The 17,524-nt window shown below is 48.2% G+C and overlaps 1 protein-coding gene across 1 annotated transcript in view; it reads left to right on the forward strand.

Moving 5' to 3' along the window:
• The window catches only part of vsig10 (V-set and immunoglobulin domain containing 10), a 46,695-nt gene extending 42,693 nt beyond the window's left edge, over window positions 1–4,002 (forward strand). Inside the window, exons 4-7 of the mRNA XM_072496739.1 lie at window positions 1,772–2,056; window positions 2,239–2,346; window positions 3,275–3,287; window positions 3,838–4,002. Of these exons, the coding sequence (XP_072352840.1) occupies window positions 1,772–2,056; window positions 2,239–2,346; window positions 3,275–3,287; window positions 3,838–3,982 (551 nt within the window). The 3' untranslated portion in view covers window positions 3,983–4,002. The remainder of the gene's footprint in view (window positions 1–1,771; window positions 2,057–2,238; window positions 2,347–3,274; window positions 3,288–3,837) is intronic.
• The last annotated feature ends 13,522 nt before the right edge of the window (window positions 4,003–17,524 follow it).

Below are 17,524 nucleotides of genomic sequence, written 5' to 3' on the forward strand. Positions count from 1 at the left end.
GCATCTTTATCTTATGCAGCAACCTTTTGTGTGGCACCTTATCTTGTCAAAGGCTTTCTGGAAATCCAGATATACCACATCCATTGGCTCCCCATTATCTACCGCACTGGTAATATCCTCAAAAAATTCCACTAAAATAGTTAGGCACGACCTGCCCTTTATGAACCCATGCTGCGTCTGCCCAATGGGACAATTTCCATCCAGCTGCCTCGCTATTTCTTCCTTGATGATAGCTTCCAGCATCTTCCCTACTACCGAAGTTAGGCTCACTGGCCTATAATTGCCCGCTTTCTACCTACCTCCTTTTTTAAACAGTGGTGCCATGTTTGCTAATTTCCAATCTGCCGGGACCACCCCAGAGTCTAGTGAATTTTGGTAAATTATCACTAGTGCATTTGCAATTTCCCTAGCCATCTCTTTTAGCACTCTGGGATGCATTCCATCAGGTCCAGGAGACCTGTCTCCCTTTAACCCCATTAGCTTGCCCATCACTACCCCCTTCATGATAACAATCCTCTCGAGGTCCTCACTTGTCATAGCCTCATTTCCATCAGTCACTGGCATGTTATTTGTATCTTCCACTGTGAAGACCAACCCAAAACACCTGTTCAGTTCCTCAGCTATTTCCTCATCTCCCATTATTAAATCACTCTTCTCATCCTCTAAAGGACCAATATTTACCTTAGTCACTCTTTTTTGTTATATATTTGTAGAAACTTTTACTATCTTTTTATGTTCTGAGCAAGTTTACTCTCACAATCTATCTTACTCTTCTTTATAGCTTTTTTAGTAGCTTTCTGTTGTCCCCTAAAGATCTCCCAGTCCTCTAGTCTCCCACTGATCTTTTCTACTTTGTATGCTTTTTCCTTCAATTTGATACTCTCCCTTATTTCCTTAGATATCCACGGTCGATTTTCCCTCCTTCTACCGTCCTTCCTTTTTGTTGGTATTAACCTTTGCTGAGCACTGTGGAAAATCGCTTGGAAGGTTCTCCACTGTTACTCAACTGTTTCACCATAAAGTCTTTGCTCCCAGTCTACCGTAGCTAGTTCTTCTCTCATTCCATTGTAATCTCCTTTGTTTAAGCACAAAACACTAGTGTTTGATTTTACCTTCTCGCCCTCCATCTGTATTTTAAATTCCACCATATTGTGATCGCTCCTTCCGAGAGGATCCCTAACTATGAGATCCTGAATCAATCCTGTCTCATTACACAGGACCAGATCTAGGACCGCTTGTTCCCTCGTAGGTTCCATTACATACTGTCCTCTGAAACTATCGCGGATACATTCTATAAACTCCTCCTCAAGGCTGCCTTGACCGACGTGGTTAAACCAATCGACATGGAGATTAAAATCCCCCATGATAACTGTTGTACTATTTCTACATGCATCAGTTATTTCTTTGTTTATTGCCTGCCCCACCAAAATGTCACTGTCCAGATGTACATTTTTTAAATTGGGTGTTGAAGCAGTTCTGATTGAAAGGAGTTATTAAAAAAGCTATGAGGAGTTATTCACCAATTCTAACATAATGTGACTGGTATTTTAATTGGATGTGTAATGTCCCGTGTCGCAGTAAATTGAGTGTAATAAAGAAAGCCAATTAGCCATTAAGAATAATGTAAAGTACCAAAACTATGCCCAGATATCAAACTACTGCATCTTACCTAATCTGTATCTTAAGCTTTAATGCAGACAGGCTAATTGTGGTGAGAAACAGATCAAAAGTATTGGGTGTTGCATGGAACATAACTCTTGTTTCATTTCAGAGGCTCCTCTTCCTGAGTCACAACCTCTCGTAACTGGATACGTCGGGAAGAATACAACTTTGACCTGTCACAGTAAAGAAGGAAATCCACCTCCTAAATTAACCTGGTGGAGGATCAATGGGACTGAAATTTTGTCCAACGTCAGATATGTAATCTCACAAGAAGGTGTTGTCTCAAGCTTGACGATATTGATGTCCTCAAAAGAGAAGGATGAAGGAGGATACATTTGTAAGAGTGAGAATCCTCTGGGGGTTAAAGAAGTAGAAATATGGGTCTCCTTTAACAGTGAGTTACTTACTGTAATTGTTGATCTGAAAATTAACAATTTTGGTTCCTGCTTTTGTTACATTACTCCAGGAATAGAATTGTTTTACAGAAACTTACACAATGTTTTTTTAAAAAGTCATTTTATGACCATTGGCACCAGTCATTGATTCTTTTTGTGTGTTTTTCCCCTGCACAAACAGCTAAAATTATTTCTGGATTAGTCGGAGGAATTGCTGTCTTTTTACTTCTAAGTGCTGCAGTAATTCTTGGAGTTATTCTGCACAGGCATTGGGACAAACTTATCACCAGTAAGTATATGGAGTGCAGCTTTTGTGTTCAACAGCAATTTTTAGCAGTATTGCACAGGAATAAATATTCCAGTAGAATTTCAGTAAAGCATAATGGTTTGCGAACCACGTCCGGTTGAATTTAGATATTCAGCATTATGATTTATAAATGTCATCCGCCTCAGTTCTATGTTCTTCCTGTTCAAGTTTTAAATATATTTCAGGACATTAGCTTTTAACTGACCATTGTACTTTCCCCTGGGTTTAAAGCCTCCGATAACACTGATCTATTTCATACTATATGCCTGTTAGGCTCAAACTGTAAATCAGTAACTTGCTTCTGTTTTAATAATATGGTCTGCAACTTGTTTTGTTGTCTTTTGGTTACTGCTTGTACAGTCTGGCAATGTGGGAGACAAGCTTCCATTTACTGCAGCTTGCCTGATAACAGGCCTGTACTCGCTGCCATTGGTGGGTGCCTTTTGTGTGAAGTGAAGTACAGATAGTGGGAGTAATTTGAAGTTTTTCATAAGTTCTAACATTTTTTGTTTCTGTATCAAAGCATACTGGTTTTGTTTTCTTTCGATTTAACACATCAATGTGCAGAACAAAAAACTGGGAGTACGATAATACTGGGGGATTACTGGGGCTTTGTGCCCCTTATGTGGATGACAGTTCCTGTAATGTTTACACAAGTCAAATTTTGTCCGTTCTTGGCACCTGTGTGAGAATAAGCATTTGGGTTGTAGGGAATGGGAGCAGTCAATCTCACCAGGTTATTGCATTTCTTCATTTTGCTTGATGAGAGATGTAAATCAAGCCTGTAAGAAATGTAGTTTTCTTTTGAAGAAAATGTTAATTTAACCATTAACTGGCTGCTAGATTTATCTGACATGCTTTTGAACTGCACTGTGAAGTATTGACATTTTGCTTTCTCTTTTCTTTTCAGGAAGGCATTTTTGGTAAGTATTTTTGTTTTTTGTAAATGTTAAAATGACCCTGCAAACTGACCAAGTCAGGATTGAACTCTTGGGTGGGGGTTGGAAGGGGGGGGTGGGGGCAGGGGGGGGGGTTTGATCTGGGGTAGGTATTTTAGAGAAGAAATGCTGAATGAAATACACAAAAATGCCAGCAGATATGAGTTTATTCCAACCAAACCACATCAACGTAAAGGACAGGCATCAGCTATTAATAACTTTCTCTCTGGTATTAAAGTTGTGGAACCATTCAATTCAAAAAGAGTATTTGTGATTGTGGAGTGTTTAAGCCATTATTGAATAGATGGTGTTGAACATTGGTGGTTAAAAATATCTAGCTGTGGTGATTAAACTAATAACATAATATTGCTGATATGGTGTTTTCCCTAAACTACATCCTGGAAAGAGAAGATTGCAGATTATAATTTTTTACGGATATTGTTGTGTACAAGATTGTCACACTTATTTGCTTAACTCTAGCACAGCTTTCTCTTGCAAATAACTTGTTTTGCTCACATCTTTTCTTCATTTGTAGGCAAACGGGTTCTACTGTTTTTACCTTAGTGGAGTCTGACGAAGAGAATGACTTTGTGGATGAGGGTTCATCAGGAATAACCTCTGTTGTTAATCACCAGTCAGCCCAGATGACGAATGGTCATACTTCTGTAGAAGGTAAATAGCCTTTGGCCTGAATGATGTGGAAATGCGTCCTATCCTATTTTTGTTCAGTTTAAAGTATATCTATATTACAATAGTACTCGTATATATTTTTGGCTTTGAGTAGTATTCCACTTTTTACATTTTTGTGACTTACCTCAAATCAATTTTACTGTACCATACATCCAACATCTTGGGTAGCAGAGAATTTCATCTGTATATTCTCCAATAATGTTTGGGATTTGACTAAAATAGAGGGCTCTGTATAGTAAACATGGCATCTGCAAATGAAGAATGTACATCTGCACATAAATGATCACATTATTGATGTTTGCATAGGCTATCACAAATACTCTGATTCCTAAATATGCCAAAATATATAGGCCATAATGCCACGATGCATCATTTATTTCTTCCTTCGCAAACACCGTATGAAACCACCAATAAACACACATGTCCTTCAGTCCTGCGGAATTCCATTCCTGATGCTCTCTATCTCAATGTCTTGCTTTTAAACCCCACTCTTAAAACCAACCTCCCAAGTTTTTGGTCACCCTGCTAATTATTCTTTCCTTGGCTCAACATCCACTTCTCCTTGGAACTGTGTAGAACTTTTTCATGTCTTTCTACTTTTGAACATGCTATACAAGTGCAAGTTGCTGTAGTGGTGGTTAATAGTAATGAATATACGTTTGTTGATCAACCGCTGTCATCTTTATATTTTTACTAAATCCATAAGCATAAGAATGATCAACCTGGCTGACAATAACATTACCATATAATGTTTTCATCCTTCGAGGAAGTGAGCGGGATTGCACTCGGTTGCCATTGTAATTGTGCCAAATTACTGGTGTACTTCATGGCGGAGGCCGCTTGCGGACCCAGCCCGTAAATTAGTCCCCCCTTCTGCCGGATCACGCGCCCCGGACTCCCCCACCACAGTGCCCCAGCCACAAATAATGTGTCCGTCTCCCCCCCCCCCACTCGTGGATCCCCCCCCCCCCCGACTGGGGTGGCGCTGGACTTAGTCCACAGCCGCCACGCTGAGTTCCCGACGGATGAGACCAACGTGTCCCACGCCGCCGGGAACTCGGCCGGTCGGGGGCGTAGCATCGGAGGCCGTTGATCCGTAGCGCGGTGTACTCTGAGTTTGCTGCTTTGGAGGGGGCCAGCTACTCCACAAGTCCGGTAATGGTGGTGGCGGCCCTGAAGGTGTGGGGACGGTGACGGCAACACCGGAGGCTGGAGAGGGCCTCGGTTTGGGCTCCGATCTGTGGAAATCGCAGGTTTGTACCGGGGGGCTGGACGCGGGGTTCGAGGGGTGGAGGTGGGCGGGGATTGAGCTGTTTGGGGACTTATTCGTGGGGTGAAGCTTTCTGGTAGAGGAGTATAAGCTGCCCAGTGGGAACGGGTTCTGGTACTTGCAGGTGCAAAGCTATGTGAGGAAACAGGTGCCATCCTTTCCTGACCTGCCGCCCTCGGGGTTGCAGGACAAAGTGGTGTTGAAAACAGGGGTTGGTGAGGGCAGGGTGTCGGAGATTTATAAAGAATTAATGGACTGGGAGGGTGCCCCGTGTTGCTCGTTTTAGCCTTTGTTTACTTATTCTTATTCTGTCACTTTTGCTCATGTGTCGCCAGGTAACTTTCTGATACCGCCACGTAGTTCAAGTCCAAGTAATGATTAATAATGCAACACACCGCTTAGTAAGAGTTAAATCAACGCTCATTTATTATATACAGCAATTAATACTTATACAATAATCCTACTTCTAGACTACTACCTACCACTAAAAGGCCAATACCTAACTTTTGGAAATGGCCCACCAGGTCAGGGAAACAAATGGTATTTCAAATTGGTCCTGAGCCTGCGGGATTCAAAAGCTGGTACAAGTCGATAGTCAGGAGTGCCTATCTGGTAGCGATCGCTGGAGTAAAACTTACGGTTTCTTGTAGAAGGGTCTCGAAGGTTGCGGGCAGGAGGAGAAGAGTCGACTTGAACTTGGCCCCTATTCTTATAGTCCCCAGGGGCTTCCTGCCTCTCGGGGCGGACCTTGTACCTGGTTCCAAGTGATTGGACTTGGTCCCAATCACTTGGTTCGATATGCTCCAATACTGGAGCGATTCGTTGATCGAGGGGTGGTCGTTTACCTTACTTTGTGTCAGCTCCTGCTGGCGCCGAAAGGTCTGGGTCGGCTTTGAGTTGCTAATTTGTAGCAATTGTTCCCGGGTATGGCTGCTTAATATGCAGATGGCTGGGTTGTTGTGATGTTGATGGCTGCAGGTATCGGTCTGGACTGACTTCCCCAGAGGCGAATACACCGTTTTATTTGCAGCTGTCCGTTTGAGTCCGGTTGGCTGATTTTCCCATCAGCCTCTTCTGTTCACCATTTTAAATCGGGGTTTGACCATTCTAATCGGGAGTCAGCCATTTTACATGGCTACATTCCCTCCTTGTGATCCTAACGCGAAGCGTGAAGGACCACATCAATTTGTTACTTTCCATTCCCTGACCGGGGGGGACACCTCCTACACGGCCTCTGCTCTGACCATAGCTATGCACAAAAAAATTTAACTAACAATTCTAAGGGCGCTATGTCAGACAGGGACTTGCATTTACAAAATAACAAACTTGGAACCTCTAATTTATCCTTAATACACTACACTTGCTAAACATTTCATTATCCTATCTTCCTCAAGCATACAACAACTCACATCATTCCATAATATATCCTGGCTTGGCAGTCAAGCTCAGGATCATACAATGTTTCTCATGAAAAGTTTTGTACATCTCTTTATTTACAGCAATGAACGCAAGTGAATGCACTTTATTATTCTGTAATAGATCGTGGGGGTCGGGGGTCTGGTCGTAACCGAATATAGGGGATCTGATCCTATATACCGGGGTTCGAGCGCGGTACGCTCTCCTTCTCCATTTACGTAGGCGCATAGTCTGCACTACACAGCAGAGTATCGGCAACGCTAACAGTGCTTCGATCACGTAGGACGGAGTACCAGGTTATGAACCTGGCACACCAGGAAGATGCAGTGTCGCTGGTGACTGGGCTCTGGGTACTGCGGGCAGTGAAACATTAACGGCTGGGAGGTTTGAAGTCATGGGGCTCGCATTCACGCGCAACCAAATGTCCAAGATAAAAATGTTGATCACGATGAAGGAAGTCCTCATGGCTGTCCTTTCCTTTTCTTTCTTTGAGTTCTCTTTATTTTCTCCGATCCTGCGTATCTTTCTTTAGCTTGGCGGCGTATCTTTCTTTAGCTTGGCGGCGAGGCTCTCCTCAAAGAGCTTCACCAGCTGTACTGTCGGCCACTGTGCCACCATCCCAGGATCCTGAGCCTCCGCCATGTTCCCCTGTGCTGCCACCTCTGCGTGCGTCTTCCTTGCTTGACTATGTCTCCTTACACGGGCACTTCTAGTCCACTGCGCCATACACTGGCGGGGGATTCCACTCACTGTCTCACTCTCCACCGATTTATCCAGTAAAAAAAAATTTTTAAACGGGAGAAAAGATCCAAATGTTTTGTCACAAGCGGGAGCTACCAAATGTGCGATCTCCTACTCTATGTCTGCCACCGGAAGTCCATATCACTGTTAAACATGGACGTAAAAGTGCTGGCTAAGTTAGTGACAGAGAGGAAGGAAGGATGCGTCCAGAGGGTGGTTGCAAAGGATCAAACAGGCTTCGTAAAGAGCTGGCAACTCTCGAGCAACTTAAGGCGATTATTGAATGTGATCATGACCCTGTCGCGAGGACGGGCACCGGAGGTGGTGGTGTCTATGGATGCAGAGAAGGTATTTGATCAGGTGGTGTGGCGGTACCTGTTCGAGGTCCTGGGAAGGTTTGGGCCAAAGTTTGTGGCATGCATGCATCTGTTGTACGGCGCCCCGGTGGTGTATGGACCAATATGATGAACTCACGGAGTCTCAAGTTGCACAGGGGAATGAGGCAGGGGTGCCCGCTGTCGCCACTATTGTCTGTGCTAGCGATTGAGCCCTTGGAGATGGCCCTTAGGGGGTCAGTAGAGCCCCAGGGGATAGAAGAGGGAGCAGGGAGCACCGGATGTCGCTGTACGCAGACGACCTACTATTGTACGTCACACCCGCTGGAGAATATGGGGAGGATTATGAGCCTTTTGGAGAGGTTTGGGGCCTTCTCAGGTTATATGTTGAACGTGGGGAAAATGAGGTTTTTCCGGTGAACGAGCCGGGTCAGAGAGCCAGTCTAGGGGAGCTGCCATTCAGGGTGGCCAGGGATAGGTTTAGGTATTTGGGGATCGCTACATAAGTGGAACTTAAATTTGGTGGAGGAGATAAGGGAGGACTTTAGGAGGTTGGATACACTGCATCTGATGTTGGTTCAAGTGGTGAAAATGAGTGTCCTGCCAAAGTTCTTATTTATATTTCAGACGCTTCCGATTTTTATTCCACGGCCTTTTTTCAGATGTTGGATGCAGCCATTTCAGAGTTTGTATGCGAGGGGAAGGTGCCACGGGTGAAGAGGGCCCTGCTGCAGAGGCAGAGACAGAAAGGGGGATTGGCGTCACCAAACGTACTTCATTACCTTTGGGCAGCGAATGTGGAGAAAGTGAGGTGGTGGTGGCGGGAAGGAGAGGGGGTAAAATGGGTTTGGAGGGAGGAAGAGTCCTGTAGGGAGTCCAGCCTGAGGGCCATGGTGATGGCAGCGCTACGGCTGACACCAAGGAGATATGCAGAGAGTCCGGTTGTACAATCCACGATTAAGGTATGGAACCAGCTGAGGACATTGTAGGGTAGGAGAGATGTCGGTGTTAACGTGTTGTGTGAGAACCACGGACCTAAGCCGGGGGGGCGCGGGTGGTATGTATATAGAAAGTGGAAAGAGGTGGGGCTGGTGAGGGCAAGGGATTTATATCTGGAAGGGAGGTTTGCAAGCATAGAGGAGGTGAGGGAGAGGGTAGAGCTCCCGAGGGGAAGTGAATTTAGGTATTTACAAGTAAGGGACTTTGCATGGAAGATGTGGAAGGGTTTCCCAGGCTGCCGATGTATGCTCTATTGGAATGGTTGTTGTTTCAGGACATGGAAGAGGAGTGTAGGATTGGAGAAATATGGGTGACTGGGAGAGCAGGGGTGTGTGCAGGTGGCGAGGATCAAGGAGAAATAGGAGCAGGAGTTGGGGAGGGAGAGATGGGTTGTGGAGTGAGACACTGCGTAGGGTGAATTCGACCTCGTCATGTGCGAGGATGAGCTTGATGCAGTGTAAGGTGGTACACTGGGTGCATATGACTTGACAAGGATGAGTGGGTTCTTCATGGGAGTGGCAAGTGTAGGTAGGGACCAGCAACCCACGTGCATATGTTCTGGGGTGTGAGAAGCTTGAGAGATACTGGGCAGGAGTGTTTGGGACGTTAGCAAAGATTGTGGGGCCAGGCCCTATGGTGGTGATTTTTGGTATATCAGAGAAGCCGGAGCTGATGGAGGGGAGGAAGGTGGATGGCATGACCTTCGCCTCTCTGCCCGATGGAGAATTTAACTCTAATGGCGGTCGGCATCGCCGCTAGGTGTAGCAGTCTGGCTCGTGGATTTATACAATTTCCTCCAGTTGGAGAAAATTAAGTTTGAACTGAGGGGTTCAGCAGAGGGCTTTGAGGCATGGTGGGGATTGTTCGTGGCCATGTTTGAGGAGCTGTGCATCGCAGGGTGGGGTGGGGTGGGGGGGCACAGGTGACAAAAGGCAAAAATTGTACAGACCGTAAAACTGTGATTTGGGGAGTGAGTTCCCCGGATTATTTATGTTTGTAACTGTCTGAATAAGTTTGGAATAAAATACATTTTAACAAAAAAAAAGAAAAACACTCGCTCTACTCAAGATTTAATTTGAACCCAGAGAACGCGCCAAACCCCTTCAGCGCCATTTTGCTCCCCATTGTAGGGACTGGGTCCAAAATGTACAAGAACAAGTCATCAGCGTGCAAGGACACCCCATGCTCCATCCCCCCCCCCCCCCCCCCCCTCACTATCCCCTGCCACTCACCCAAATTCCTCAATGTCGCCAGGTATCCTTATGATACCGCCACGTGGTTCAAGTCCGAGTAATGATCAAATCAAATGATTTAAATCAAAGCACATTTATTATATACAGTAATCACTACTCATGTACAAATTCTAAGTCTAAGCTACTTCTACAGCTAACAGGCCAATACTTAACTTGGAACTGGCCCACCAGGTCAGGGAAACGAATGGCCTTTCGTTCGGGTTCTGAGCCTGCGGGATTCAAAGTTGGTACAGATTGGTAGCTAGGAGCGCCTATCTCGTAGCGAGCGTTGAAGTAAGACTTACAGTTTTGAGTGGCTGTTGAAGAGTTTAGAGAGCTGGAAGAGAGCTGAAGAGAGAGCGCCTTGAACTTGGGGCTCAATTCTTTTCGTCCCCAGGGGCTTCCCGCCTTTCGGGGCAGACCCTGTCCCTGGCCCCAAGTGATTGGACTTTGTCCCAATCACTTGGTTCAATTTTCTCCAATGCTGGAGCGGTTCCCTGATCGATGGGCGGTCTTGAGGTGGTCGTTCACCTCCTTTTGTGTAGGCTTCTGCTGGTGCCAAAGAGTCTGGTTTTGCTTTGTGTGTCTAAATGTTGCTTATTGTTCCCGGGGATTGCTCATTAGTATGTAGATGGCTGGTGTTTTGTTATGCTGATGGTTGCTGGTATCGATCTTGTCTGGCCTTTCCAGAGGTAAATACACAGCCAACCTGCAGCTGCTCGTTTTTGTCCTGTTGGCTGACTTTCCTATCTGCCTTTGCCGTTTGCCATTTTGAATCGGGAGTTGGCCATTTTAAGTGGCTACACCATTAAGTCCTCAAAAGCGGTATCAGCCCGTCTGCAAACTTTTCATAAAATTCCACCGGGAACCCGTCTGGCCCCAGCGTCTTGCCCATCTGCATGTTTCCGATTACCTTCCAATCTTCCTCTGCCCCTGTGGCTCTTCTAACCCTTCCTGATCTTCTTTATCCAATGTAGGACACACCAACCCCTCCAAAACCTCCCGCATGTCCGACTGATCCTCTGGCTGTTCTGACTTGTATAGCCTCTCCTCGAACGCCTCAAATGTTCCATTCACCTCCTCGGGCGCAACGAGCTGCCCCCCCCTCCCATATCTCGCACTTGAACAATCTCTCGGGAAGCTGTCTGCCGCCTCAACTGGCCAGCCAACAATTCTCCATATATTCGTACGTCGCCCACCTAGCCCTCCACAGCTGGCGCACCATCCTATACATGGCAGATTAAACTGCATCTGCAGTTTCTTCCTACTAGCCAATAGTTCGGGGTTGGGGTCCTCTGCATATTTACCATCCAGCTCCAGAATTTCATCCACCAACCACTGACGCTCCTCTCTAGCCTCACGATCACCCTGCACCTTGCATGTAATTATCTCCCATTGCGTCAAGGATGAGACCTCCCCATTTTTGTTGAACCCTGCATACTTGCCAATTGCCCTCGCCGCCCTTACAAAAACCCAAGATCTGCCAACAGCCCTACATCTAAACTCAAGGCCGGCTGTTGGGGTGGTCCCCTCTCCAGCACCACATCTACCAGGTGCGGGACATGATCTGAAATAACAATTTGCAGAATATTATGCTCCCCGAGCACTCGGCAACAGAGACCATCCCCTAATAAAGAAATTAATGCGCGAATAGACCTTATGCACCTGCGCGAAAAAGAACTCCTTGTCCCCTGGGTGCTGAAAGCAACACTTATCTCCCCCCTCCTCCTCCTCCTCCCCCCCCCCCCCCCCCCCAAAAACTACTGACCTGCCCTCCAGCACCACCGAGACCATCTACTATCTGTCCCTATGATCCACCATCACAATCTGCATCTGAAATTGCACTCTTATTGATCAGGATTACTACCGCCCTATTATCAAAGCCCAAGTGAAATACCTGGCTTTTATCCAACCCTTACGGAGCCTTACCTGGTCCTTCACCTGCAAGTGAGTCTGCTGTAATAGCACCACACCTGTCCTCAAGCTCTACAGATGAGCAATATCACGCGCCCGTTGTATCGGATCATCCAGCCGCCTCGCACATTCCACGTCACCAACCGAATCGGGGGGGTTGTCACCCCCTGCCTCCTGCTTGGACCAACCATCATCCCCCACGGGAGGATTCCCCCCCCCCCCCCCCCCCCCCACTCCCCACACCATGCACCAACCAGCAGCATGCCCCCCCCCCCCCCAAGATGACACCTGACCCCACCCATCAGATGGGGCAAAGAACAGGCCTCCGTCACGATCAGCAACCTATCCCTCCCCCAACCACCCCCCCCAGTTACTTCCTCTTGAAATTGCTCCTATCTCCATCATCCCCACCACCCCCCCACCATTCAAACCTCCTAGGTGCTCCAAAACGTGTACAAGCAGGATTAGCAGACCACAGCCCCTCCTCCCACTTTGCTCCCCTTTACTAGCAACTGCAGTTTGCTAGCAGGGTAGCATCCTGCCAGAGTCCCCCTCGCCCAATAATCACCAAAAAGAAACCCAAGGAGCCCTCCACGACCACTTTAATATCTCAAACCACCCCCCCCCCCCCACTCCCAACCGCCCTTACTCCATTCCCCATACCAACCCCTAACACTACAAAAGACCAAAGAGAGAAGCAATTCCATTCGACGAACAATCCCCCAAAACATTTTGGCACAGTGGTTAGCACTGCTGCCTCATGGTGCCGAGGACCTGGGTTCGATCCCGGCCCCGGGTCACTGTCCATATGGAGTTTGCACATTCTCCCCATGTCTGAGTGGGTCTCATCCCCACACCCTAACGATGTGCAGGGTAGATGGATTGGCCACATTAAATTGCCCTTTAATTGGAATAAAAAATTTTAAAAATTAACAATACCATAATCCAAAAAGAATAAAGAGCCACAAATAAAACAAATAAAATACAAAACACACAGCCCGCCAGTACCCCGTCTTTTTAAAACAAAGACCCCTTCCAGTCAGTGGAATATCATTTTCAGTTCAGTCCAAGTCCCTCAGCCTTCACGAATGCCTCCGCCTCCTCCGCCATCTTGAAGAAGTGATCCCTGGAGTTGTGTGTGACCCTCAACTTTGCTGAGTAGACCACTCCAGAATGCACTCCGCTTTTGTAAAGTGCTGCCTTCACGTTATTGAAGGCCACCTGCCTTCTCGCCAGCTCCACTATGATATTTGAATGCCACTGCCTTCCACTTCACAGTTCTGCTTAGCCCATCGCAGCACCACCACCTTCATCTGGTAGCTGTGAAAGCAGACTATTCCAGCCATTGGCTTCGGCTGGAGCAACCGATGTGCTCTATTCAGCTTGAAGGGGGAGGCTTCGTCCTTCCCCAACAGCTTTCCAAACATTGTCGAAAAGTACTCCGTTAGCCTCCGGTCCTCCGCACCCTCGGGCAGCTCTATGGTCTGTAATTACAGCCACCAGGACCTGTTTGCCAGGTCCTCAACCTTTACTCTCAGGCCCTTATTATTGGCCTCCACCTTCCACAACTTACCCTCCAGAGAAGCGAGCAGGTCTTTGTGCCTCAATAGCACTGTCTCCACCCCTTTCAACATATCACCATGCTCCCGCACCATCTCCGACGTCTTTCTAACTGCCTCATTTATCGGGGCCAACAAGTCCTCCACTGACTGGTTAAGACTCTCCAGCATTTGCCTCCCATGCCACTCAATGTTTGTTGAATTGCTTCTCAAACTCAACCGCCATTACCTCCAGCACATCCATCGTTACTGAAACAGCCCCACACGAAGAGCTCCCCTCCCGCCATCTTTCCTCCCACAGCAGTCCTCCCTGAACTCGACCCTGCTGGCGGACGAGCGTTCACACCTTTCATCAAAGTGTCCCTTCTTTGGTTCTTAAACACCCTCTCGTAACCAACTTTCAATTGGGACAGGTTTTCATGCCAATTCTCCCTAAAAATTGGGTTCAAGAGGCCAAATACCAAGGACCCTGGCAGGTCGCCAATGTGCGACCTCTTCCTACGTGTCGCCACTGGAAGCCCTCTCGTAAACATAATCTAACGCTAAGAATCAATACTTTTAAGTGCAGAAATAATTAGAAAACTGATTTTGCCCATTCTAATTTGTAGAAGGGAGTAAATATTGGTTCTAACTGACACTTGTGAGCAATGTAAATTACAACACTAATGTTTGAACATTGGGTAATTATCTGATCAGGGCCAACAAAGAAAATGCCTTTCCACACAAATGTATTTTCGGCTGTCTGTCACAATGTTAAGTAACAAATAGCATTGTACTAAGGGACATCTTGTGGCACAATGGGTAACATCCCTGCCTCTGTGCTCGAAGCTCCATGTTTCAAATCCCACTGCAGGATTTGATAGCCACAGAAGATGCATTCATAACACAGCCAAAGCAGGTTGATTATCAACATACAAATACTTCCATTATGTCTAAGATAAGGGAGTAAGAGGGTGGACCGGAGCTATGCAGAGGCCCTCGAGGGGGGGTTGCTTAGGGAGCAACAAAACCTCCAAATGGAATTTGATCTATTGACTGCGGGAAAAGCAGAGGCACAGTGGAGGAAAATGCAGGGGCGGTATATGAGTATGGGGAGAAGGCGAGCCGGATGCTGGCACATCAGCTTCGTAAGAGGGAGGCAGCGAGGGAGATTGGTGGAATTAGAGATAGAGGGGGGAATACGGTGCGGAGTGTGTCTTTTAAATTTAAAAAATTATATTTTTATTAAAGTTTTTTAACACAATTTTTCGCCCTTACAAACAATAACCCCCCCCCCCGTAACAAAATAACAAGAAATCGCACAGAGCAAGATATATACATGGTAAAATGATATGTTTACATAGCTTTGTACACTGGCTCTCTCCTGCACGTGCCAGTTTCCCCAGCCCTTCATGTTATCTCTTGCTCATCCACCCTCCCAGGCAATCCCCCATTCCCCCCCCCCCCCTCCCAGGACGTCCCCCCCCCTAGGTTGCTGCTGCTGACCAACCTTCCTCTAACGCTCCGCGAGAAAGTCTAGGAACGGTTGCCACCGCCTGTAGAACCCCTGCACAGACCCGCTCAAGGCAAACTTAATCCTCTCCAGCTTTATGAACCCAGCCATGTCGTTTATCCAGGCCTCCACGCTGGGGGGTTTCGCCTCCTTCCACATTAGAAAGATCCTTTGCCGGGCAACTAGGGACGCAAAGGCCAGAATGCTGACCTCTTTCGCCTCCTGCACTCCCGGCTCGTCCACTACTCCAAATATTGCTAGCCCCCAGCTTGGCTTGACCCGGACTTTCACCACCTGACATATTGCTCCCGCCACTCCTCTCCAGAACCCCTCCAGTGCCGGGCATGACCAAAACATGGACATGGTTCGCCGGGCTCCCTGAGCACCTTCCACATCTGTCCTCCACCCCAAAGAACCTACTCAACCTCGCCCCCGTCAAGTGCGCTCTGTGAACTACCTTAAATTGTATCAGGCTGAGCCTGGCACATGGGGAGGAATTAACCATCAGCCCACAGACCTTCCTCAATCTCCTCCCTCAGCTCCTCCTCCCATTTACCCTTCAGCTCCTCTACGAGCGCTTCCCCCTCTTTCATCTCCTGGTGTATTGCCGACACCTTGCCCTCCCCGACCCATACACCCGAGATCACCCTGTCTTGAATTTCTTGTGTCGGGAGCAACAGGAATTCCCTCACCTGTCGCCTCACAAATGCCCTCACCTGCACATATCTAAAGGCATTTCCCGGGGGTATCTCGAACTTCTCCTCCAGTGCCCCTAGACTCGCAAACGTCCCGTCAATGAACAGGTCCCCCATTCTTCTAATCCGCGCCCGATGCCAGCTCTGAAACCCCCCCCCCCATCCATCTTCCCCGGGACAGACCGGTGGTTACCCCTAATCGGGGACCACACCGAGGCTCCCATTGCACCCCTGTGCCGTCTCCACTGCCCCCAGATCCTTAGCGTTGCCGCCACCACCGGGCTCGTGGTATACCTTGTCGGTGAGAGCGGCAGCGCTGCCGTCACCAACGCCCCCAGGCTCATTCCTTTACAGGATGCCATCTCCATCCTCTTCCATGCCGCCCCCTCTCCCTCCATCACCCACTTGTGGATCATCGCCACATTTGCTGCCCAGTCATAGCTCCCTAGGTTTGGCAGCGCCAACCCTCCTCGGTCCCTACTGCGTTCCAGGAACCCTCTCCTTACCCTCGGGGTCCTATTCGCCCACACAAACCCCATTATACTCCTACCTACTCTCTTAAAAAGGGCCTTGGTGATCACGATGGGAAGGCACTGAAAAGCAAACAGAAACCTCGGAAGGACCACCATTTTGACCGACTGCACTCTACCCGCTAGCGAGAGCGGTAACATGTCCCATCTTTTGAAGTCCTCCTCCATTTGCTCCACCAACCTCGTCAGATTCAGTTTATGTAGGGCCCCCCAACTCCTGGCTATCTGGATCCCCAGATACCGAAAGCTCCCCTCCGCCCTCCTCAGCGGTAGATCCCCTATCCCTCTTTCTTGGTCCCCTGCCTGTAATACAAAGAGCTCACTCTTCCCTACATTGAGCTTATAGCTCAAAAACTCCCCAAACTCCCTTAGAGTCTGCATGACCTCCACCATCCCCTCCGTTGGATCCGCCACGTACAGCAACAGGTCATCCGCATAAAGCGACACCCGATGCTCTTCTCCCCCTCGGACCACCCCCCTCCATTTACTAGACTCCCTCAATGACATGGCCAAGGGTTCGATTGCCAATACAAACAACAGGGGGGATGGGGGGGACCCCTGCCCCGTCCCTCGGTACATCCAAAAGTACTCCGACCTCCGCCGGTTCGTCACTACACTCGCCACCGGGGCTCTGTAAAGGAGCTTAACCTAAAGGAGATAAACCCTCCCCCGAACCCAAACCTACGCAGCACCTCCCAGAGGTACTCCCACTCTACTCGGTCAAAGGCCTTCTCCGCATCCATAGCTGCCACTATCTCCGCCTCTCCCTCCTCCGATGGCATCATTATCACGTTTAAGAGCCGCCGCACATTAGTGCTTAATTGCCTGCCCTTTACGAATCCCGTCTGGTCCTCGTGGATCACCCCCGGGACACGGTCCTCGATCCTCGTGGCCAGCACTTTTGCCAGCAACTTAGCATCCACATTGAGGAGTGAGATTGGCCTGTACGATCCACATTGCAGTGGGTCCTTGTTCCGCTTTAGGATCAAAGAAATTGTCGCTTCCGACATTGTCGGGGGCAGGGTCCCCTCCTCTCTTGCCTCATTAAAGGTCCTCACTAGTAGCGGGGCCAACAGGTCTACATACTTCCTGTAGAACTCCATCGGGAACCCCGTCCGGCCCCGGGGCCTTCCCCGCCTGCATTCTCCCCAAACCTTGCTCAGCTCCTCCAACCCAATTGGTGCCCCCAAACCAGCCACCTCTTGCTCCTCCACCCTCGGGAATCTCAGTTGGTTTAGGAATCGTCTCATCCCCTCTTCCCCCGCTGGGGGCTGGGATCTGTACAGCTCTTCTTAGAAGGCCTTGAATACCTCGTTTATTTTCGTCGCACTCCGATCCGTGGCTCCCCT

Source organism: Scyliorhinus torazame, chromosome 1 (assembly GCF_047496885.1).
Source record: "Scyliorhinus torazame isolate Kashiwa2021f chromosome 1, sScyTor2.1, whole genome shotgun sequence".
NCBI lineage: Eukaryota > Metazoa > Chordata > Chondrichthyes > Carcharhiniformes > Scyliorhinidae > Scyliorhinus > Scyliorhinus torazame.